This window comes from Glycine max, chromosome 4 (assembly GCF_000004515.6).
Source record: "Glycine max cultivar Williams 82 chromosome 4, Glycine_max_v4.0, whole genome shotgun sequence".
In the NCBI taxonomy this organism is placed as follows: Eukaryota; Viridiplantae; Streptophyta; class Magnoliopsida; order Fabales; family Fabaceae; genus Glycine; species Glycine max.
In genome coordinates, this window is record NC_016091.4 from 49,860,639 (window position 1) to 49,885,302 (window position 24,664).

General features: G+C 29.8%; 2 protein-coding genes, 1 non-coding gene and 1 pseudogene across 3 annotated transcripts; 3 read left to right on the plus strand and 1 right to left on the minus strand.

Moving 5' to 3' along the window:
* The first annotated feature begins 3,900 nt into the window (after positions 1–3,900).
* On the plus strand, positions 3,901–4,444 carry LOC113001436 (uncharacterized; annotated as a pseudogene).
* Positions 4,445–7,223: 2,779 nt separating this feature from the next.
* On the plus strand, positions 7,224–8,677 carry LOC100817862 (uncharacterized). The gene has a single exon (XM_003522510.5). It carries the CDS (start codon positions 7,459–7,461, stop codon positions 8,461–8,463), a length of 1,005 nt encoding a protein of 334 aa, XP_003522558.1. The 5' UTR covers positions 7,224–7,458; the 3' UTR covers positions 8,464–8,677.
* A 4,478-nt stretch (positions 8,678–13,155) lies between these two features.
* On the minus strand, positions 13,156–15,853 carry LOC100818396 (probable indole-3-pyruvate monooxygenase YUCCA10). Its single transcript, XM_003522511.5, has 4 exons — positions 15,116–15,853; positions 13,999–14,232; positions 13,775–13,900; positions 13,156–13,643 (listed from the first exon to the last, which is right to left on the minus strand). The coding sequence occupies exons 1-4, from the start codon at positions 15,830–15,832 to the stop codon at positions 13,416–13,418; spliced, it is 1,305 nt and encodes a 434-aa protein (XP_003522559.2). The 5' UTR covers positions 15,833–15,853; the 3' UTR covers positions 13,156–13,415.
* An 8,653-nt stretch (positions 15,854–24,506) lies between these two features.
* On the plus strand, positions 24,507–24,578 carry TRNAQ-UUG (transfer RNA glutamine (anticodon UUG)). Its single transcript has one exon. It is a non-coding gene; the product is annotated as a tRNA-Gln (tRNA).
* Positions 24,579–24,664: the final 86 nt, after the last annotated feature.

Genomic DNA, 24,664 nt, shown 5'->3' on the forward strand with positions numbered 1-24,664 from the left:
ACATTATTAATTAGTTAAAAATAATCTTAAATATGATTTTTAATTAAAAAATTATTATAAAAATTAATAATTTTGCCACACATAACATTTCATGATTAAATAATAATAATAATAATATAATTTTTACACCATTAGAGTTAAATAGTATGGTATTATTAGGATAAACCAACCAATCAACTGACTTTGATAGCACTTGCGTTTAGTAGGAGAAAATTTTTTGGAGAAAATTTTTTGGTTCCTTGTAATCATAAGTTGAAAATTTTAGTTTTTCATATTTGATATGTATTTTTTAAAAAAATAACATTCCTAGAAAAGAAATGTTTTCTGAAAATATTTTTTAATTAGTTTCTTACGAAATTTTTTCCATAAGTGATGAAAATTTTACTTTTTCAAGTTTAATTTTTCTTTTGCTACAATAAAAAATATCATATTATTTTTTTTATTAAAATACATAATATAATAAATGTTTAAAATAATAGATAAAAATATGTGTAACTATTTAATTCATAGGAAACTTATATAAAGATTTTAATTGTTCAATTAAACAAATTTTATTCATGTAAAAAAAACATCATTTCCAGAGTTCATAATCTTCCGCTTGAAATAAATTTTCTCCTACCAACATGCCTTTAATTACGTAGAGTTTAATCCATCTATTACAGTATCATCATTTTCTTAATGGAATATGCTTACATGACATTTACTTATGACAGTACTCTAATTAACATATTGATGTCATGATATAACTCTAACATGCTAATTAACATAATAGATGGCATGATACACATGTTGGCATGGGATTGACACGTGCTAACAATTGTAATCTACTTTTTAGTTGTTGTATTTATCCATTCAAATTTGTTTGGTTCTTCACTTGTAACAAATTGTACAATCTGAGTTATATATATAATATCATCTTTTAATGTCAATCAATTAATAGAATGAATTAGTTTCTCAATATTTGTATAAAGAATGAATTTTTTTTTACAACACATTATTTAACATAATTTATCAGAATTTTTTTTTTTAACTTCACTCCTTATTTAATGTGTTTCCCTCATAATTTTATTATTTTCAATCAATTTTAGCTAATAAAAAATAAAAAAACAGTTAGGGATAAGAATGTATTACTAGCTCAAAATGAATACTTATTTATTTGTGTAATATAGACCCAAAGACTAATATGTCATAATCAATCGGATTGTTTGCATTTTCCAAGAAAAAAAAAAGATAGACATTCAGTCAAGTTTATAATAACTAATTTCAGAACAAAAAAAGTTTGTTGATTTGATTTATTTCTAAGAAAACTATAAAAACGACTTTTAAAAAATTATCATAAAACATATTATAAAAACGACTTTTAAAAAATGTATCATAAAACATATTTTTTAAGTTTAAGAAAATAAGTTTAAATTTAATAATTATCAATATACAAATTTTTACCCTCTTAATCAATTAAAAATCACCATAAATATAATTTTAAGTAATTATTATAAAATTTGTATTTAAAATTTTTTTATGAGAATTTTTTTATTCCTAAAAAATGAAAGTAGTTTTAATTACAATATAGATTATAATTTATGATTAGATGCGAGCTTTCATGCAAACAAAGAACGGTATTAATGAAGCGTAGAAATCAGGCAATTGCTCTCAAGGATTTGAAAGGTTGTCACTTGTAATTGTCCAAGAAAATGAACCTTGCAAGAAGGGCAGAACGTTTCGTCGTTGATGGTGATTTCAAGAAGGACAAAACCAAAGCGATATATATAATTTATTGAAAAATATTCTTATTCGTAGTCTTCGCCTGGGTTTTAGGCTTAGACGTTAATGATCAAACTAATATACAATAGTTAACTTGGTCTTCGTCGTTGATGGTGGAATCAACGATTAATGAAGTTAACTACACTATATAAAAGCCAGATATTCGACATAAAAATATATGTTAAGAAAACAGCTAGCTAGCAGCTTTATTAAACATGAAACATCTTAATCAACTCCATCTAATCACTTCTTCTTCTTAAAAAAAAAAAAAAAACTTCATCTAATCTCACCATGCTTTGGCAAATGCATGTCATGTTTGCTTCTCTAAAGACGTGTTTAATTAAGATTTAAGACGTCTATTAATTCAATTGTAAGAGCAAACAAGGTATAAAAACTGTTACCCTTAAGGTTATTAGCTAAGAAAAATATTTTAAAAAATATCATATTAAAAAATACAAAATTTATCGAGTATATAAGTATTTTAAATATTTAGAGAGATTATTAATAAGATTCTTTAGTTATTTTCAAAATAGGCATCAAATTATACATATGCTTTTAATATAGCAACTATTTTCATTTTCATTTATACTTTTATTTCTTTAATTAATACCGTAAGAAGTTTTGCCGCCCAATATCTACAAGCATTAGGAGACATGATGAATGTTGAGGAGCAGCAATTTGAACAATCTTAACCTCGAAATCAGTTAAGTGATAAATAGACAAAATGCCCCTTTTTTTTATTGCTTCAAGAGAATTATAAAAGTTTGTCCCCCGCCGTTAAGTGCTATACACAATAGCATATACCTTAAAAAAAATATTAGTATAAGAAGCAGAGGTGGATACGTATCATATGAGAAAACGAAACCTAAATATAATCTCAAAAGAAAACAATTATATAGAACGACAAAATATATATGATATCGTTTTAGTCATTTATACACTACTAGAAATATATATTTCTTTTTTTATTTTTCTATACTTTTTATCCATATATCCAGAATCTGTTTGGCCCTTTTTTTTTAATCCATATATCCATAATCTATTTTTTGGACACCAGTGCAAATTACAAATAGTCCACCATTAACTTCTACATAATTCCAATGTTGTTTTTTGTGAAACTAAACACAAATATGAGAAGTGCTTCCTATTGCATATCTGGTTGAGATTCTTATTCTTCTTGTGCATGATTATTGGATATAGTTTTTCGGATCTCATTTTTGCATAGCTTAGCTGGATGTAGTGATAGTAACCTGATTATTGGATATAATTTTTGGGATCTCTTTTGCTTTTTAAGTTGGAGTATAAAATTGAATTATGTTATTGTATTAATCTGTCAGGTTCAATATGCCGGGCCAAACCATCACCCCTGAGTTGCAGAGTGCTTTTGAATTTTAACTCATCTACCTTCCTTTCTACAATGTTTTCTAATATGGTCAAATATGATGTTTTGTGAAAGTAGCTTGGATTAAGCTAATGACATAACGTACACATACATTATATTCAAAATGAAAAGAATTAATGAAAGTGAATGCATCAAAGTAGATGATTCTGCTTTCTCCAAGTGATACGGTAATAGATTGAGGAACATTTAGGATTTTAATTTTTATTATTGTTGTGGAATGAAAATATTAGGTCCTTTTTATGTTCTACTTTTGCTTTATAAGAAACCTTCTCATTGTCTAGGACTTGGATTATGTACGATGTAAATTTAGATTCTTGCTTCTTGCTAATTACTCTTATGTTTCAATGACTAGTGGTATTTGCTACTTCCATTGTGCTTTTACCCATTTAAAACCACCATAACCAAACTTAAAGCATGTCTTAGAAAGAAGTCATTTTAAGACTTCTCTTGATCGTCTTAGAAAGTTGACTTTTTAAAATGGTTTTTATTTAGGTCGTCTTAGAAATTTCTTAGAAAATAAATTTTTTAAGACGATTTTTGTTTGGATCGTTTTAGAAAGCAAACTTTTTAAAACGGTTCTTATCTAGAACCGTTTTAAAAAATTCGGCTTTTTTACGATGATTATTTTAATACCGTCGTAAACTTTTAACGACGTTCATTATAAAGACGGTTTGAAACCGTCGTTAAATATCACTATCAATCATCGTTAAATGCCTGTTTTGCAGTAATGGTTGTATTTCGTGGGGTTTGTGTACTTAACCGTGATTTGGGAAGTGGGAGTGTGGTGACCGTGTTGGAAGAAGACACGTACGGGGTAAGAGCAATGATGAAGACCAACGTTGAAGCTCATGATTTCTTCCGGGTTGATACAGTTTCTGTTCAAGAAAACGGTGGTGCAAGGGTGGAGTTTGGGGTCTGTGGATAGAACAATTTATGGAATGGTGTGTTTGGTGCTGTTGTCTCAATTGTACCTGCTTGCAACTTGTTATCCAAACAGTGCTCTATTTCGTTTGCAAGTCCTACCACCATCAGAATATTGAAAAATCTGCCTTGTTGGATCACCTTGAAGTGTATCATGGTGAGTGAGCCTTTGAAGGCTAAAGATGTTCAGATGGAAGAGTGTCATGTCTGATAGATAAATACATTTTGTTTATATATATCTGCTATAGTTAAATTAATTTCTTGGCGTCATAAGAAATATCTCTGTGTAATTAAATCAAGCAGATAACTGTGCCTTTCCTTTTGCACTTAGTGTTAATAAATTCTTCTAGTTTTTGTTCACGCCTGCAGTTTGTTAATTACTTGTGATTTTTTTTTTATCATTTTTGCGGTATTAAGCAGGCTGGTTTAATTTAGTTTAGCATATATATATATATATATATATATATATATATATATATATATATATATATATATATATTCTGACTTGGTCTCTTCCCTAAGTAATAATAGGTACCACCTGGCAAATGTACCTGGTTTTAATTTTGGACTTTCAGACTACAGAAAAGTTGACTTAAAAAAAACTACAGGCAAGTTGTAGCAACTAGCAACAAATATAAAAAAAATGATTTTTTTGTATTAATATTAATATTAGTTAGGCTTTATTTTAAAAATAAAATGTTTTAGTTCCTCAAATATTAATATTATATTTTTATTCCTTAAAATTGAGGATAAATTCAATTTTGAATCTATTTTTTTAAAAAAAAATATTTTAGTTCCTCAAATATTTTTTTTAAAAAATATTTTTAGTTATTGATGCACATTAACAAAAGTGGTAGTATTACCTTAAAAATAGGCATGTGTCAAATGTTTACAACACTAAAATGCTACTTTTCACAACGTTTGTTAAAATTGTCTGATTTTAGTGACTAGAAGTGTATTTTTTAAAATTTTAGGGATTAAAATATTTTTTTTTTCAATTTCAAGGATAAAAAACGAATTTGCCTCAAATTCAAATATTAAAAATATAATTAACCCTATTAATTAATACAAATCCAATCTGTATTTGAAAATTCTTTATTTTAAATTAAGTTTTATTTAACTGTAAATATAAAACAATATATTTATATTCCATATAAAACAGGCGTTGACTTGTCTTTTGATTAGTTCCATCCGCATTGCCATTCCGTGTAAATATAATATATATTTTTTTAGTTTTATAATTTTTTTTTATTCCGTGCAATATTCTCTTGATTTGATTATTCCTATGATTAGCTAGCTAAGGATTAAAAATATAAATTGCTACATTTTGCAGGAATGTAATAACTAATATCATATACAAAAAAATTCACTGACGGGGATTAAAAACAAAATTCTTATATTTTACAGAAACATAAAAATAAAAAAGTTGTAATAAAAAAACTAATATATTTATAGAGATGTAAAACATGTTGCTAACCATTAACATATTCATAAAAGAGACCAAAATAAGTTAAAAAAACATATAAAAATATAAAACAAAAAAATGACAATAATTAAACATAAAAATTGCCTTATTCACATAAGCATCTAATATATTTAAGCTAAAAACAGTGGTGGATATGAATAACAAGGCAAGAAAGTCAAAAATTCAAAAACGTTAGAAAGCCCAATGCTTTTCTTTTACGATTAGAAAGCTGAATGATGGGTGGTTAACTGTTCAGTTTATAACATTGTAAGTGATTCGAATAAGGTTTAAGAAAAGCCTGACTTAAAAGAGCTTTATAAATATGTTTTGATTATAGAAGTACAAAAGGGAAAATATATACTACATTAAACTCAAGTTAATTTGAAATTGGGTATGAGGGCCTGCCTATATATACATAACTAGTGATTAAAAGCAAATCTTATAGAAATTTTTATTATAAAGTGAGAAAATAATCTGCACGTCGATAATGTTTAGATAGTATATAGCTATATATTAATTAGAGACAAGTTGCAATGATATGTGGTAATCAAGTATATAGGTTGTGTCCACGTGAGCGTGGCGCGCAAGAAATGGAAGAAAATACTTCTTTTATGTTGTACAAAGTAAAAGTCGTTGCATGTGTTAGAGATAAGAGCTTTGAATATTTGGTATGAAATCCTAATCTGAAGCTTGCATCATTCCCTGCCAACACAAGTATATTAAATAAATAAATAAATAAAAATATCTTCTTTAAAATCATAATTGTCAATGTCTGAGAGGGAAGTATTGTCCTTAATTTATTTGATACGGCAGAATTTGTCTTTGAAGTATGAGTTCGTGAACAACGGGGCAAGACCTTAGTTTGGTATTGGAATGAACCAGCGTAAGTAGAACCATTCATATACTTATTACTCGTAACCTTCGCCTTTGTTTGGCGTAGTCTTTGGTTCGCTATCCTTTCATGAATATATATTTCGGAATAGTCTGACTTGGTCTCTTCCATAAGTAATAATAGGTAGCACCTGGCAAATGTACCTGGTTTTAATTAGGCATGACAATCAAATCATACTTGTGGGTATCTATCTAAATCCATCTTAATTTTGATAGAGAATATTCGAGTTGACTAGATACAGGTTTGAATTCGAAGATTACTCAACTTTTTTAATTGAGATCGGGGATGTGAATGTCACTATCTGTCCCATATTCATTCGCATACCCACATGATGAAATTATTAAAATTTTATTAATTATTTGTTAATTTTTATATAATTTAATACTCTTTTCTTGATAATTTTTGTAAACAAATGTTCTGTAAATACAAATAATTAAAAATAAATGTATAACAATTAATTTTTTTTAAATCAGATTTTTAATATAATTTTTTTACAAATCTAAACCGGAAACGGGATGGGGACGAAGATACCTGATACCCAACAAGTATAGAAATGAGATAACAAATTTTAATCCGTCAAATACAAGTACGAGTTATGTTGAGAAGTCAAGTACGAGTTATGTTGGGAAGTCAAGGTCGGACCGGGGAGGCAATACTCTTCCCCTTCCTACCTCATTGTCAGTCTAGTTTTAATTTCGTGTCTAGTTTTAATTTTGGAGTTGGTCTCTTCCATAAGTAAATTTTTTCCAACACATTTATTTTATTCATACAACTGTACAGAACCCAAAATATTATTTAAAAGAACCTAACCTCTTGTCGATTACAACTTGTACTTGGTCGACCAAGCTAAAGTCCTATGAATTTAACGAATTGGTAAATCAAATTTCAAATAGTTGTTTGGCATATTGATATCCCCTTCCACTATAAAACAATCACCTTAGAACCTCATAGTCACTCGTCCCTAGCAAAATCCGTACCCATTCCACCTCTCCAAACAACCCATAATTAAACAGAACCATGGACACAATAGAACAAGAAAACATGCAATTTCTCGGGTTCTTGGGCATCTACAAAGAATCCTACAAGCTCATATTTTCATGGAGGAAGATCTTCACCCAGATCACCTTCACCCTAATCCTCCCTCTCTCCTTCATCTTCCTCATCCACATCCAAGTATCCGATCTCCTCTTCGGGAAAATCACACACGACGCCAAGGACTTAACCGAAACCCTACCCGGCACACCCCAACACCAAAAGCTCCTTGACACATTCTCTTCCGATTGGGCCACTTTCTTTCTCTTCAAACTCCTTTACTTCATTTCCCTACTCATCTTCTCCCTCCTCTCCACCTCCGCAATTGTTTACACCGTCGCTTCCTTCTACACCGGCAAAGAAGTAACCTTCAAGAAGGTCCTAAGCGTTGTCCCTAAGGTATGGAAGAGGCTCATGGTAACATTTTTGTGCACCGTTGTTGCTTTCTTCGTTTACAATGTTATGGCAGTGTTGGTTCTAGGCATATGGGCACTCACAATTGGTGTGAGAAATGGTGGTGGTGCAATTTTGTCGGTCTTAGCGATATTATATCTAGTGGGGTCGGTGTACCTTACCGTGGTGTGGCTATTAGCGAGTGTTGTGACAGTGTTAGAAGACTCTTATGGGTATGAAGCCATGATGAAGAGCAAGGAGTTGATAAAGGGGAAGATGGGTCTGTCCGTGATGATTGTTTTGAAGCTCAACTTCTTGTTCTTTCTAACACAGTTTTTGTTCTCGATGGTGGTGGTGAACGGATGGAAGGTGTTCGGTTTGGGGTCGGTGGACAGAACAGTGTTTGGGATTGTGTGTTTCTTGCTGCTGTCTCATTTGTTCTTGCTGATGCTTGTTATCCAAACTGTGATGTATTTTGTTTGCAAGTCCTACCACCGCGAGATTGTTGACAAGTCTGCTTTGTCATATCACTTGGAAGTGTATGAGTGCTATGAGCCTTTGAAGGCTAAAGATGTTCAACTGGATTACCATGTCTAATCTAATAGCTAGATATAAAGCATCACGCATATATCTATACGAATCTTCATATATCTTCTGCAGTTTACTGATTTCTGGGTGTATATATATATATATATATATATATACACACACATTTATGTTCGTATCAGAGAATAAATATGCAAATGTATGTAGTGAATTAAATCCAGCTAAAGATGAATGTATGCAATTATGCTTTACTTTTTTTTTCAAATGTGTGAAATATTCACTAATTTTATTAATAATTAATCTTTATTTATAATTATTTTTTTTATTCATAAAATTCAAATTCAAAATCTTATTTAAAAAGATATTATCTAAGATCATTCAGACTAGTAATCAAACTTTATTTTACAAAAAATATTAAAAAATACAATTAAATATCTATTTAATTAATTCTTATAAGGTACACTTGTTTTTCTTTTAGTTCTTATAATATGTAATTTTTAAAGTCTTGTAACATTACATTTTATTATTTTAGTCTTCGTCAGATGTCCCTATTAAGAAGGAATGAGAGAATAATTAATTTTATCTCTTAAATTGAAATCTAGTTCATATCTAAGAACTAGATTGCATTCATAAAGGGCAAACAAATCCTGGATGAGATAAACTTTGCAAATAAGACCATTGATGAATTCAAGAGGAAGGTATGAGAATTGGTATGTTTTAAGTTTGACTCAGAGAAAGTGTATGAATATGATTTAGGAAGTTCGTATTATTCAATAGGTATAACAACAAATGGGTTTTGAACCGTAATGAAGCTAGGGATGGAATAGAGATTTGAGTGCCATGCTCAAAAAGATTGTAAATAATGGCCTTTTTAGAGGTTTTTCTATTGGAAAGTAGTGATAATTATTGTGCATAAGTAGATTATGTAATTAAAATATAAGAATTAACAATATCCTTCCATTTTTATTGTTTCTTTTTGTGTGAATCGTTGGAATTTTAACATCCTCTGAGTTTTTGTGCAGTAGGTGTCATAAACTGCTAATTCATATTGTTTTAATGATTTTATTTTGCAGATGTGTAGGCAAGGAATAGAGAAAGAAATTGAAGTCTAATGTTTCACGCTTAGAGCGTGAGGCTCGCTTAGCGAGTTGTTGTCGCTTAGCAGGAGGGTGTCCGTTCAGCATGAAGAAATAGCATAGAGAACCTGCAGTCAGGCGAAGGGATGCTTAGTGCACATGGTTTGCTTAGCACCCAATCACTTACTCGCGCTCAGCGCGTAGTTGCGGGATTTCAAACTCAAGAAAGGTTCTTAAGCGAAAATGGGAGAGAATAAGAGGAGTTCATTCAGAGACAAGAAAAAGCCTTAAAGTTTGAGCTAGAGGAAGAAGACAATCATTGGGAATCCATTCTCTTTCCCTTATTCACCTTCATTCCCTATCCCTTCACCTTTTACATCCTTTTGAACATTTGAGTCTTTCATGACCATGAAAGGCTAAACAACCCATTGTTGGGAGTTTTCCATCAAACTCTTTTGATGTAAAGACTCTTACTATCTATTTAATATTATTGCTAGTTTCATTGTTCTTTCCTATGTTTATTTCCATGTACTTTGTTTGATCATCCATTGACATGTTATGTTAGGATTTAAGCATTGGGAAATGATGTTAATCCTTAGAACTTGGAAGAGCATCTAAAATACTTCGTTGCTAAGGATAGTGTGAGGTAATTTAGCTGAGTTGTTTCTCTCTATTAATCATGCAGATCAACTAATTTATTTTTTGAGGGATTAAGAAAGAAACTAGGGAAATTAGACTCTCTCGTGTGAGGAATCACGGTTAGAGTAATTTCACGAATGTAGGTGGTAACTAGAATAGTATCAAATAGAGAAAAATTACCTTAATTACATCAAGAGAAGTTTCGGTAAAGAACCCCCGACATAATCAACTCCTGTATTCGCTTTTCGTCATCAATCTCAGTGTTTGTTTTCTTTTCTCAGTTTTAGTCTAAAACCACATCATCGTCTAAATTGCAACCAAAAATGATTTACTTAGCATTTTCCCAAGTCATTCATTAATTGCACACAAATTGAATACACACCAGTTGAGCACAAACAAAATCCTTCTGGAGATGATATTTTGTTTTACCATTTTAAAATACTATTGGGATAAATTAGTCCAGTTTCCAATTAGTTAACAAGTAGATCTTAATTAAATATCTCAAATCTTTAGTTTGCTAATGACATTCTCATAAGGAAAATGCTCAATGGAACAAATGATGTTTAGTACGAATTACACGAATGAGTGTCTTCCCAACGTGGGTTTCATTTTACTGCGAGGTGATACTCTTACTCCTTCAGTTTTAGTTTATTTTTTGTATGATATTTCAATTATAATAGAAGAAAGACTGGCAATTTCATTTCCTATCGGAGATCCGTGGTCATCTCCTTGCTTGATCCTCTTTAGTGACACTGAAACTTCAATTTCAATGCTCTTGAATGACTCAGCTTTGTTCTCACTCTTGTTACCACTGATATATGCTATCAAAGAAGTTTTGATTTTTAATCTCAAGTTTGATTTTATATTGAATAATCAAGGTTACAGAGAATGTGGTGTCATTCGATCATTCTTGTCTTTCAAACAGGATGTAGCTTTTGTTGGTGATCGACTCTACAACTACCTGAAATTACACTTATGACTTAAACCATTAATAAATTTCCTTTTCAGCATTTTTCTTTTAATTTATTAATTTTAAAATTAATTACAGGCAGCTTTTCGAAAGTTTCGTGCTTTAATCTTTTGTACTATATAGCATTGTTGTTCTCATAATTGGTGATAAATGCTAGGGACATATTTGGGCTATTAAAATTGTCGTATAATTAATTGAGCTTGTATATATGGTTCAAAGGTTAGTTTTCAAAAAAGTGGCTTAGTGGGTGAAAACATTGTCAATGGGTGGTTGATTGAGGCTTCAAAAGCTCTAAATTGTAAGGTGGATTCATTAATTTTTAAATATCTTTGATTACTTATCAAGGCATACCAAAAACAAAAAAAACAAAAAAAGACTACTACTTGACAACCCATGGATGTTGTATAAAGCTAGTATATTATTATCGTGGAATAATAAATATATCACTCTAGATAGAAGAGTAGATTTGCTAAAATTAGTCATCTCTTTAATTTGATGTACTTTATTGCTTTCAAGGCTCCAAATCTAAAAGTATTATCTCTTTACTTTATTTCCTACAGTATTTTGAAATGATTCTAGAGGTGAAGGTTATTTCCCACAAAAACAATCTTATTGGGATAAATGTGGTAGAAGATTTTCTTGCGGCTGCATCTACTTTCTTAAATTGCAAATTAGTGCCATTCCATTAAACTTTCTTAACATACGACCGGGTGGAGCTAATATAAGGTACATATGTACACGTAGAAATCAGTCGCCATAGGCTATTCAAGAAAAGGTTAGCTGCTTGGAAAGGTAAACATGCCCATCTTTTACAATTGATTCGCTTGTACTTATAATATATTCTAAAATATCAATTCACTGTATCTTTAATTAAGTATTTTGTCGAATTATTAATATTTTTCTTGTATATATATATAAAGTACCTTCTCCACCCTGTCGGTGGATTTTGAGGGAATATAACACACAAAACTCTGTTTCTCAATATTTAATATAATTGTGTAATTAAGATGAGAACATACTTTTAATTAAGTTGAAATAATTTTGTATCAATTTATCTGAAAATTCAATCGATGGTTATAAATAACATTTTAAAATTATTTATTAACATTTTCATATAATATTGATCAAATATAAAATTTAGAATGAAGTGTTTCCAATAATATTATCTATTGTGTTTTCAATGACTCCTTTCATTCTTAATATTGAAGGATACCTTAGAAAAAATAAAATAAAATGAGATTGATATAATTAAATGATGTTTAATTAATTTTTTTAGTAAACATCAAAATAGTTTTCTTTTCTTTTGATTATATTTGAGATCGTAAAGTACTTAACTAATTCTCTCCAAATTTTAACAATAGAACGTACGTTGTTTAATTAAGGAAAATCATGATACATGAACGCCAGCAATTGTTTTGTGTTTTCTAACAATCACATCATCAGGTAATAATTTTAATTATAGGTGTGCATTTACGTGTGGCGCTATTGCTATGAATGGTTGGATTTTGATATTGTTCTTACTCTCGATATTTAAAGAACAATTATGTGTTGATGGAGTTGTTGCCGAGGGGTTGAGCGCAGTTTGAGAAGCGCTCTTTATGTAGCTAGGAAATGGATTCAAATGCTGATGACACTATTGAAGAAGTAAAGGCAAAAAAACTAAGGGTATTAAAAACAATTTTTAAAAATTCTGAACTGGTTTTCGAGGTGAAGGATATTTCCCATAAAAAATCTTACTGGGATAAATGTGGTAGAAGATTTTCTTGCAGCTGCATCTACTTTCTTAAATTTGTAATATTAGGGCCATTCCATTTAACTGTCTTAGCTTACCGCCAGCTGGAACAAATATAAGGTAGATATGTACACGTAGAAACAAGTCGTCATAAGTCATTTAAGAAAAGGTTAGCAGCTTGAAAAGGTAAATAATTGTGCATATATGCGAGGTCGTAAATTTTATTAAACTGTGTTAATTATCTATAAGAATAAGAAGAAATTTGAGCAAGTAGCAGTAAAAAACATAGGCATTGAAATACAAAAGGATTGTAAATATATTATTTATCAACTTCTACATTCTGTATATTTCTTTCTTCTATTTAATTAGAACGAGACATAGCTGATCACCAAATAAAAAACATATATGGGTCATGTAATCCCATACTTCATAACTTAACCACACTCAAGATCCATCGACAGGAAAAGTACTTCAGCAGCTATGTCTTTTATACTAAGAACTCATTACTTAACCACACACAAACAAACGTAAAACTCATTACTTAACCATACTTGTACTACAGCATTTATTTTATTTTTGTGTGTGCTTATTTTCCTAAGAGTTTGAGGGAAGCAAAATTGTCCTCTTCATCACCGGGTAAGTTCCTTGCATTCAGAGTCTTTTTTATGTCATCAGCAATACGCTGGGCATCAAAAGCAATGCCATCTAATCCCCTTCTTGAAAATCCAGCGCAGTAGATACCGTTGTTTCCCTTCCAGTGATTTGGAAAACTTGGTTTTGGCATTCCATTCTCATTGAACAGCCCTCTGTAATCCTGCATGGACACAACCAAGTCACACAAACAACAGTTAGGGCATGTCTCAGGCACGTTCTGAAATCAACAATTGAACTTATTGGGACATAAATAGTTATATGCTCCTATGAAAAACATATGTTATGATGCACCTTAAGCCACTTCAGCACAGTGCTATTGTATCCAGTAGCAAAGATGATGACATCAAATTGACCATTTTGTCCATCCTCAAACTCAACCATCTTGTCCTTTTTGATGCTTGAAATAGCAGGGAAAACCTGAATACAAAAAGTGACAACCAAATCAATAGTATAAGGAATTAATATGAAATAAACGGTATTTTCAGATATATGATCAAGTGAGTCCATATAGCTACCTTTACTTCGCCTTTCTTAATCCTACTAACGCAACCCACATCAATGGTAGGGGTAGTTCCACCCTTTATCTTCAGAAAGAAGGGTCCATCCTTTGGCCTGACCAAGCCATACTCGGACATGTCTCCATACTTCAGTTTGCTCATGAGCAACATAAGCTTGTCCACCTTCTCCATTTTGAAGTATTTCAGCAAGGACATTCCCACGAAAACCATTTCTTTGGTAAAATAATGAACCTATACAAAGAGAGATGTATAAAATTTAGATCTATAAAATTCTGAAAGCCCTTTTTGAAGCATGCATATCGCCAACATATAATAGGAAAACAAACATGGATGGCCAACATAATTTTCATTCATTTGTTTATTCACACAATTACCATTAAAATAATTTCAAAGCAAAAATACCCATCTTAATTTTTTAAAAATATTTTTGTCTCAAAATACAGAAACAAAAAACATGGCATATAATTTTTTTTCATTTATTTGTTTATTCCACCAATCTCCTCTTTCAAAACAACCCTGTTCGAAGCCATCCTCATTTATCTATTCAAAAAATTATCATTAAAATAATTTCAAAGCAAAAATACTCATTTTAATTTTTTTTAAATATTTTAATCTCAAACATATAAAAACAAATAATATGGCATATATTTTTGTTTTTTATTTTTTATTTCTCACATATCTCCTCTTTTAGAAACAATCATGTTCAAAGCAATCCTCATTTATTTATTCACAAAATTATCATTAAAATAATTTCAAAGCAAAAATAATCATTTTAATTTTTTAAAATATTTTAGTCTAAAGCATACAAAAAAAAACATGGTATATAATTTTGTTTTTCATTTATTTTATTTTTTGTTTCCCACGAATCTCCTCTTTTAGAAACAATTAGGTTCTTAACAATTCTCATTAATTTATTCACAAAATTATCATTAAATAATTTCAAAGCAAAAATACCCATCTTAATTTTCTTTAAAAAGTATTTTAGTATCCGGTTGGACTAAAAAAGTATCATCCTTTACATTTTTTTAAGATTAATTTACACGACTTTTTATATATTTTGTCTTGTAATAAGCAGAATCCACGTAAAGGGCATGTAGAGAGAAAAAAGACTTACAGGGCCCCTAATAACAATAGAGGTATTTGCACCCCAAGTTGAGAGATCATAAGCTATCTCCATGCCAGAGTTGCCACTGCCAACAACAAGGACATTTTTTCCATACAGGTGTCTTCCATTCAGGTACTGGCTGCAATGCATGTGTTCCCCTTCAAACCCTTCAAGCCCTTCAATCTGGGGCACATACCCTTCATCATTCTCCCCAGTTGCAACCACCAGATAGTCTGCCACATAAACCTCATCAGCATTTGTTGTTGTGTCCTTCACAACAACCCTCCATTTCCCATTGTTTTCTTCATCCACAGAAGCAGATTCCACATTCCGGGTATACCGGATGGAAATCTTAAAACGGGTGACATAGTTGTCCAAGTAACGTAAAAAGTCAACCCTAGGGACAAAGGTAGGAAAATCTAGAGGAAAGGGCATATGAGGGAGATTGCAAAAATCTTTGCCTAAGTGAAGTTTCAAGCGGTCATAAGTCCTTTTCCTCCAAAGAGATGCATGACAATCATGTCTTTCTAAAACAACGTTGGGGATGGAATATTTGTTAAGGCATGCAGCGGTTGCTAAGCCAGCAGGGCCAGCACCCACAATCACAACAGGAACTTCAATTTCCATGGTTTGGTTTTGGTGTTTTGGTTTCAAATTGGTAATGCAGTGGCTTTGGTGGTTTTCTTCTCTTTGCTGGGTGCTGCTTTTATAAGCCTGGCTATTCATAACCTGGTTTGGTTGGCAGTGTTGCTGAGTTGCCAACTCACCAACCAGAGTGATGAATCTATTTAATTTTTAGTTTTACTTTTTTTACAATCAATCTATATATTTGTCAAAAAGCATGAGTCAAATAGAAAATTCAATTAAAGGTGTAGGTTTTTGTCTATGCTGATGTGTTCAATTTTACTCAATTTTAAGAGATTAATTATACTCTGAAAATAATTCACAATAAAAGGAATAGAATTAATTATTTCAATTACTTTTGGTCAAAAATAGATTTTTTTTCATTGTCTAGCATTTACAGCAGGAGAGAGCTCTATATATAAACGTGTAGAGCTAGCCAAGAAAAGAAATTTTACTTTGGACATCAAAAAAAATTCCAATACATCTGGCAGTTTGATGATGGTTAACCTTTTATTAGTTTTTAGTTTTTGTTTTTGGATTATTTACAACTAACTTATTTGTTAGCCGTTCTCAAGTTTCTTCCTGGGAAAAAAGTTACGCCAACACACCCGAGTTTAATTTTTTCCTAATATCCTTCTTTTTTCTACTCTTACATTCACTTCTTTAATTATATGAAATATATTACATTGGTATCTCATAAATATTATACTAAAATTGCTAACCAAAAACACATTACACACCATGTACTTTTATAAAAAAAAAATTGTTGTAAACAATAAAAAGCATATACAGTGATGTATAATCTAAAAAATAATTTAGATAAAGTTATCATTATTAATTAGTGTTTACTTGAATTAATGGGAAAAATCTCATGATATGTGTTCAAAATAAGACAATAAATGAGCATAGATCTTTTTGGGTAATAAAATGATTGTAGTAATAAACTATTGTCATTAAATAAATAAATAAAAATATTTAATTTGAGTGATCAAATGAAATTGTGTGAAAAATTAAAGAAACGTTATCATTTTTAATCAAGTATTTGACTATCCATTTTTTACCCATTTCAAAGCCTTTGATTTTTTTAAAAATATATATTTTATTTTATTTTGATTTTTAGTATTTAAAAATAATAAATATATGTCTATTTTAAAAATTCAAATGTTTATAAAAAATTAATAAATCAAATGTAAATATAAACTTCATTTTCTAACCTAATTTAAGTCGATATTGAATTAATTAACTCAGTTGGATTAGTTTAATAATTTTTAAAATATTAAATTATTAACTCAGATAAATTTTGTCTCTGAAAAAAATATTTTTAATATATACAACTAAGAATCTAACGTTAATTAGTATATCGTTTTTACACTAATTATTATAGTTAAGAAACCTAACTAATTATTTGTCAACTTTGTTGATAAGTTCAATCCAAAGAGTAAAATTTGTTGTATAATTATGATTTCTCTTATTGATTTTATATATTAAATAAAAACAAAGTCTCGCTTCCAACTTTAACCTTGGGTGTCAGTGTCAGCAAGTAGTATTGGTGTACATAAATTGTTTTTATTAAAAATCATATTAAATGTTCATAAAAATTACAGTCAAAATACTTTAATATTATTTTTTTGGTGAAAATAATTAATTTTAATTTGATAATTAGTACTTTAATTTGATACTTTTTATGCAAGGCCACAACTATATTTTACAAGAAGCCATCTTTCTTCAATTAGATAAAATTATTATAAACCAACACTTATATATTTAAAACTTAAACTTATATATTGGTTGAGTTAAAATAATCTTAGATTAATTTGTCCGCATCCTCGGTCGGTGGTCATAACAAAGATTTTTAAATTATTTATTAACACTTACATATATTTAATATTAAAAATACTAATAAATATCCTTATAATATTGATTAAATATAAAATTAAAAACATTATTAATATACTTTGACTGCATTTTAAAAAATTATTAATTTTATAATCAATATTTTTTAATATATTCATTAAGACAATCTTGTATAAAATAGTGACATTAATTTGTATTTGTTGAATATTTATAAAAGAAAGAAATAAATATAATAAAATAAATAATGTAATAAAGAAAAGAATAATATTATAAAAAATTAATTTACATACATTAACCATCATGTACATATACCGAGATTATTAAATGTTATTTTATTTTTTAAAAACATAATTATAATAATTTGAATTAATTAATAATTTAAATATTATATGTATTATTAATTTGATAATCAGTATTTTTTTTAATATATACATTAATATTATATGTAGGTGAAAAAGATTATCGTTACGGTTTGGATGTAAAACTTTCGCGTCATTTAGGGATTGCATCCCGGCCACCTTGTATAGTTTAGTAAATCCCACATTGCGGTCTGCATGCTATCTTGTTCGCAAAGACAGACACGTAGGTTTGAGAGCAATTAAACAAAGTTAGAAATATATATGTCAGTCCAAAAATGTCTATCTAACTCATGGGGCTTTGATTTTTATTTTCATTCTTTTGAGTATCGGTTATCTTTTTCCTTCATTACTTTCTGAGTCTGAGTATGGGTGGCCAAGTTGCATCAAGTAACGGTTGAAGGATTCAGGGATCAAAGTTGAGTTACCGATTAGGATCAACAGTGGGAACACGCAGGCAGGATTCGTATTTTTCTTCCTTTTAAAAATCACTGTAATAAATGCCCTGATTTTACTAAACTTTACACAAAACGTTACAACCAACAATTTAAAGTAAGTCAAAAGTATATCACAAATCATGCATAAATGAATTAACCTTCATAGTTATCGTACTCGTGGCACGGATATAATATGCCATTTGGGTCCGGGTGTCTCATTCAATTTTATATATATATATATGAATAGTTTAGATTTTATGTTATTTAAAAAAAAACTCTCAACTTATTTATTTTAATTTTGATGATGAAGTCTTATAATCAGTATTTATTTTAAACATTCTCGGATAAAAAATAAAAAATAAAAGCTCTAACAAAATACATTCCCTGTATATATATTGAGAGGGGGGGGGGGGGGGGGGGGACTTGATTGACCAGTTTCTAGCTTTTAAAATTATTTACCAAAACGAAATTATTTTAAAACTAACCACCAGTAAAGGGTTGTTTTCCACTGATTTTCTGGCAAACTCAAAAAGCCTGACAATAAATGACCACTAATATTATGAGACCGGTAAAAACAAATGGTTGGTCACAACATTGTCATAACAATCTATGCAGCTTCTTGTGACTGCTGCCAGAAAAAGAATCGCTAGTAGTTTAATTAAAACAACCATATGTCAGTGACTAGTTTCAAAACAATCTCACTTTTTTTCAATATAAAAATAGTCTCACTTTTGTAAATATATAGTTTACAAAAGAGCGCCAAATTTGTCAATCACCCAAAGAAAATATTTAGATTTCTCAAGGTTAGGATCAGTTCTAACGATCATTGATGAAATTGAATTAATCGTGTAGATTTGAATCATTTGTTGTTAATGTTTTTCTTTGATTGGTTACCATATAGTTTACTTGTGCTTTGGCTTTGTATATATTGCAATATAAATTGCTAACGAGGCCAGATGTAAATTAGGAATCACATGTTTCAGACATCTTAATTGGGATAGGATAGGATTCATGAGCATTCTTATAATTGACATCTAGAACTTAATGTTTCTCTTCAATTAAAATCCACCCAAAGGAGTTAGGGTTCTAAATAAATCAGAAAAAGAATTATTCCTAGCAATTGAGTTAGACCTATGTATTCTTGTAAACTTGAATGATAATTAGATGAGATTGACCATAAAGTGAAGGATGATGAGATTAGATTATGAAGGTATGAAAAAGATAGTGAACTTTGCTAGGGTTTTAGAGAAGGGCAAGGCGAGTAAAGGTGTTTCTAATCAAGAAGAAGATTTCTTACAATATTAGCACGAAGAAGGTGAAGGAGGGTGGGGGGATGCACGACAGAGGTGATCACAAGGTTGTATAAGGATAAATTACTAAAACTTGTAAGAAGATGAGGTTTTATTCATGAAAATACTAACACTTATTGGTGTTCATCAATTCAAATCAACTCAACAAATTCGATAATTCAAACCGAACCAATTAAATTAATTTGGATTTTTTTCTGTTCAGATTCAACCCAAACCAAATGAATTAAAAATCAATGTTGATTGGTTCAGGTATCAAGTTTACATTTTCCAAACCTGAACAAACCTTAACTAAACCAACTATATTTCTATTATTATTTATATTATATTTGTTAATGCTTGTAACAATGTAACTCATTGTTGTGTCATTTTGATTGTGTTTCATTATAAATGTGTTGCTTACATTATTTTATGACATCATTATTTGTGAATTTTGGCTTTTATTTTTTTCAAAAACATATTTTTAAAAAAAATTAGAAATTTGATGACCCAAATCAAATCAACTTGTTCTTCATAAGGTTGGTTTAGGTTAGGCCAAAAAAACTTTCATAAATCCAAACCTAACCAAATCAATGAAAATCAATTTGTTTTGATTTCATTTTCCCCAAAATTTAAACCAAACCGACCCTTGAACATTATTATACGTGAGTATGGACAATGATTTGTTGTAGGATGTTCCAAAAGAGAAGCAAGGAGGGAGTGAAAATGCATATGGTTTTGTGATTCCTATTTAAGATGGAAAACTATTAAGTTGAGTGGAGCCTTGATGCAACACTTTGGTGGTGAATGTATTAGGGAAAATGGTGAGTTTTCATGCTATTGAGGTAAAACTACAAATAAGTTGGACAAAGAATTGCAAAATTCAAATAATTGATTTACAATCAACTAGTTTTTAGTAGTGAGGACGATTATAAATTTGTCTTGTTTGAAGGTCTATGGATGGTGGTGGATCATTATCTTATTATCCAAGGATGGAAATTTTTCTATTTAATGAATGCAAAAAAAAAAAAAAATCTTGCAAAGTGACAATGTGGATTTAAATTCAAAAACTTCTTATTGGGTTCTATAATGAAAATCTCCTCAAAAGGGTGGGTATGACTACTTTAGGCAATTTTTTAAAGTTGATCATTTGACTTTCGTACATTCTCATGGCAAATTTGTACTTATATGTGTCATATTTGACCTCGATAAACCTTTGGAGACATATTTTTGTCCAAGGATTACCATTACAACTTTAGTATGAAGGGTTACATACAATTTGCTTTTGTGGGGGTTGCTTCGTTCACTAAAAGGATCAATGAATTGTTTTAGGGGAGAAATAAGGAAAAACCATGTGGAGGAATGTACGAAGGCCAATGAGGTAGTGGTGCAAGAGCATACATCAAGTCAAGGTAATGGTAAGGTTGAAGTAAGCCCTAGTTATTCCTCAAGACCAATTATTGAGCAACAAGATTAATTATGTGTTAAATGAGGAATGCATTATGATAAATGCGAAATTTAGATTTAATGGATATTCAATTTTGATTAAGAATGATTAAAATTTCTCTATTTTATTGTTATTTTTAATGAAATAATGAGAATTTTAATATTATTTTAATTTTTTACCAGCAGGATTCAAAAGAAGGAAATTACAAGTGCTTTTGAGGAAAAATTGATGCAAAAACTTGAAGAAAAAACCTTGAAGAAAAAGTTAAATATTGGACTAGCACAAGCTTAACGCGAAAAAGGCCCAAGAAGAAGCTCAAAGGCACGTGATCATCGTCATACTCACTAAACCCAAAAGGCCTGTTTATCACGAGGTCGCGTGAATTTTAAGCTATCTGCCTATAAAATGAGTAAGACGCAAAGGAAAAAGACACACTGAGACTCAAAGCTCTCTAATAAATACATCCAAAGCATGAGTATTTCAGATAGGGAAAACTCTCTTACTATATCCATTATCTCCTTCTCCTCCTCTATCCATCCCTCTTCTTTTATTCTCATCAATCCCTAAATGTAAAGTCTCTCATGACTTTGAGAGGCTAAACTCTCATTGTTGGAAGCCTGACAGGGCAACCTCTTGCAATGTAACTCTTTATTACTATCTATTTAATGCAATTCTGGTTTTTATTGTTCTTTTTTGTACTTTATTGTTTCTAAAGAATTGGGAAAGAACATCTAAATGAAATCATTGCTAGGAATCGAGCGATGTTTGTTTAGCCTATTTCATGCATCTTATTCTTAATGTGATTTACTATTTTATCTTTGCAAAGAAATTTGGAAGAGAAAATAGATAAATTAGGTTCTTCATGCGGGGAAACAAAGATAGAGTACCATAGTAGATATGGGTCAAAACTGAGATAATATTAGATAGAGAAAAATTATTAAAGTTGCATCACATGTAATTTTGGCATGTTAGGTCCCAACATATTTTAAATTCTGAATTTATCTTTAAGCATTCAAATGTATTATCATTATCTTTATCTTCTACTTTTCTTATCTTTTACCTTAAAATCTTTTATCTATTTTATCTTCTACTTTTTTATCTTTAAATCTCTTATCTCTTTAAATTTTTATCTTATCTCCTACCTCTCTTTATCTTCTATTTTAAATTTCTTATCATTCTTATCCTTTACTTTCTTTAAATTTTACATCTACAATTCCTTATCTTTTTTACTCTTCTCTTGCTTAAAAATTGGTATATACACCAACTCAAGTACAAACAAAGTCCTTATGGATTTGACACTCGGACTTTCGAGTAATTTTACTAGTTGTGACAATTTAATGCACTTGCCAATGAGTTGACATAGTACCTATGTGCCCTGGATGATTGTTTGCAAGTTTAGCAAAAATAAAAACAAGAAAATCCCAAAAAGGAAGTTAGCAACATCATTTCACATGCAATTGTCAAGAACATTGTTGGAAGCGATGAGTGTTTAATTTGATTGTAAGATAGGATCATGACAGATTCAGAAGTGAATAAGTCAAAGGAGTACGTCAGTAAGGTTAGGGCTGAGTCATTAAAGGTTAGAGAAATAGCCAATAAAGTTGAAGAAATGATGCCTAGGATCAACAATGTCATTGGTGATCATGTGGGGTCTACTCTTTTTCAAAATAAGGAATTAGTTACAAGTCAATAGGTACAAGTGTCATATGTTAGGAATCAAAGAGTTTGTAACTCATCGGGTGGTAAGAACCCTAACTTGCAAAAAATGGTGGGTCAAGCTAAGTGGTTCAACCTGTTAGCATGTCTCGCCTAACTTAGCAACCCAGTAGCCTATCGAGGGGCAGGGGCGAATTGGCCTGCCAAGCCATTATGTATTTTTTTATTAAAAAGAAATATATGTAAATGTTATTAGGTGTTTAGGCTTAGGGTTTTCTCTATGTATTTTTTTTTATGTTTTTAGTGTTCTTCAAAATCAAAATAAACATTTTTTTATTGTTGTTAGTTTATTTTATAAACTCAATTCCTCTAATACTAAAAGGAAATTTTATATTCAAAAAAAATTTAGGCTAAGTTATTAATATATTTTAGGTTCTTTAGCTAAATTTGTAAATTTTAGTTAGTTTCATGAAATAAAAACAATTTTTTTTTCATTTTCAATAGGTCATCTCGACCCGACTTAATTTTGATAGACTGGTGGTAAGAAAGGCCATAATAGGTTGGGTTGGACACTTTGTCACCCTTAATCTTATGGATATCTTAGTTGCTAACTCTTATCCCTAGGATATAATTGATGATTTCAATTATGCTTTAGGCCAACATGATCAATTAGGATCATGTTCTTCTCAACCCCAAAAAGTGATATGGATTCATTCAAAATTATTATAGAAGGGAGAATTAATTGATATGGGCTTCTAGGGTGATTGTGTGACTTGAAAGAATGATAAATTACATAATTTAAAATATCTTCAGTGAGTGACAAAGGATAAATTGGTAAATTAAAATTATTTTAGTTTATATTTTAATTAAATTATACTTTGAATTTTTAAAGAATATTCTTTTATGGTGTTAATTGTTAGATTAGATGGACTAGACTATATATTATATACATAAGAATGGATTGAGAATATAATACCTGTATATCATAGAAGAAGAAGAAAGTGTAATTTATTCTATATTTTAATATGAGAGGATGATAATATAATATCAACATCTTTCAAGAAAGAGGGTGTAGTTTATTTTTGTGGTGCTTAATTTAAATGGATTAAATTGTATATTTTAACATAAAAAGGGAAGAAATGTAATATTTATAAGTGAATTCACTTAATAATTAAATACTAGGTTTCAATGCACAAATATTTTAACATTTACCAACAAATGATTGGTTGAATTGATGGTGGACTCAAGCCTTTTAGGATAACCAAATTTAAATCGGGCAAATTCATTTATTAGTACTAACATATAAAAAATTATTATTGATTAATAAAGAATATAATCATAGGCGCACAAAAATTACAATAACATTTCATATGAGTACTACGAAAAATGTTTTTTTTTTAAAAAAAAAAACTCTAATAATTGGGTGCAGGTCACCAGATAATTTATAGAGATGATTAGATGGAAACAATTACTTGAAACAATTAAAACAAATTCCTCTTAGTGTATGGATAGAGCTTTCAACATCTCTCAAAGTGATTTTCAGCATTTGTTTGTTCCTACATAAATTAATTTAATTGTGAACTTTTTTATAAAAGTTATTTATAATTCATTAATTTTAATATTTTAAAAATGATTAGCGATTTGGATTATTTACTTGTTTTATTTTGGTTTACTTACTACATAAAGGAAATAGATTTATTTTTTATAATAATAATCAGTGTCGCCAAGCCAACACAAACTGGTTCTATGGTGTAGTGGTTAGCACTCTGGACTTTGAATCCAGCGACCTGGGTTCGACTCCCGGTAGGACCTTTTTCTATTATTTTGTCCAAAATATTTGATTTTTAATGGTCAACCGTCAACATTCCGAAGCAGTGCTGAGCAGAAGGGGCTCTGAT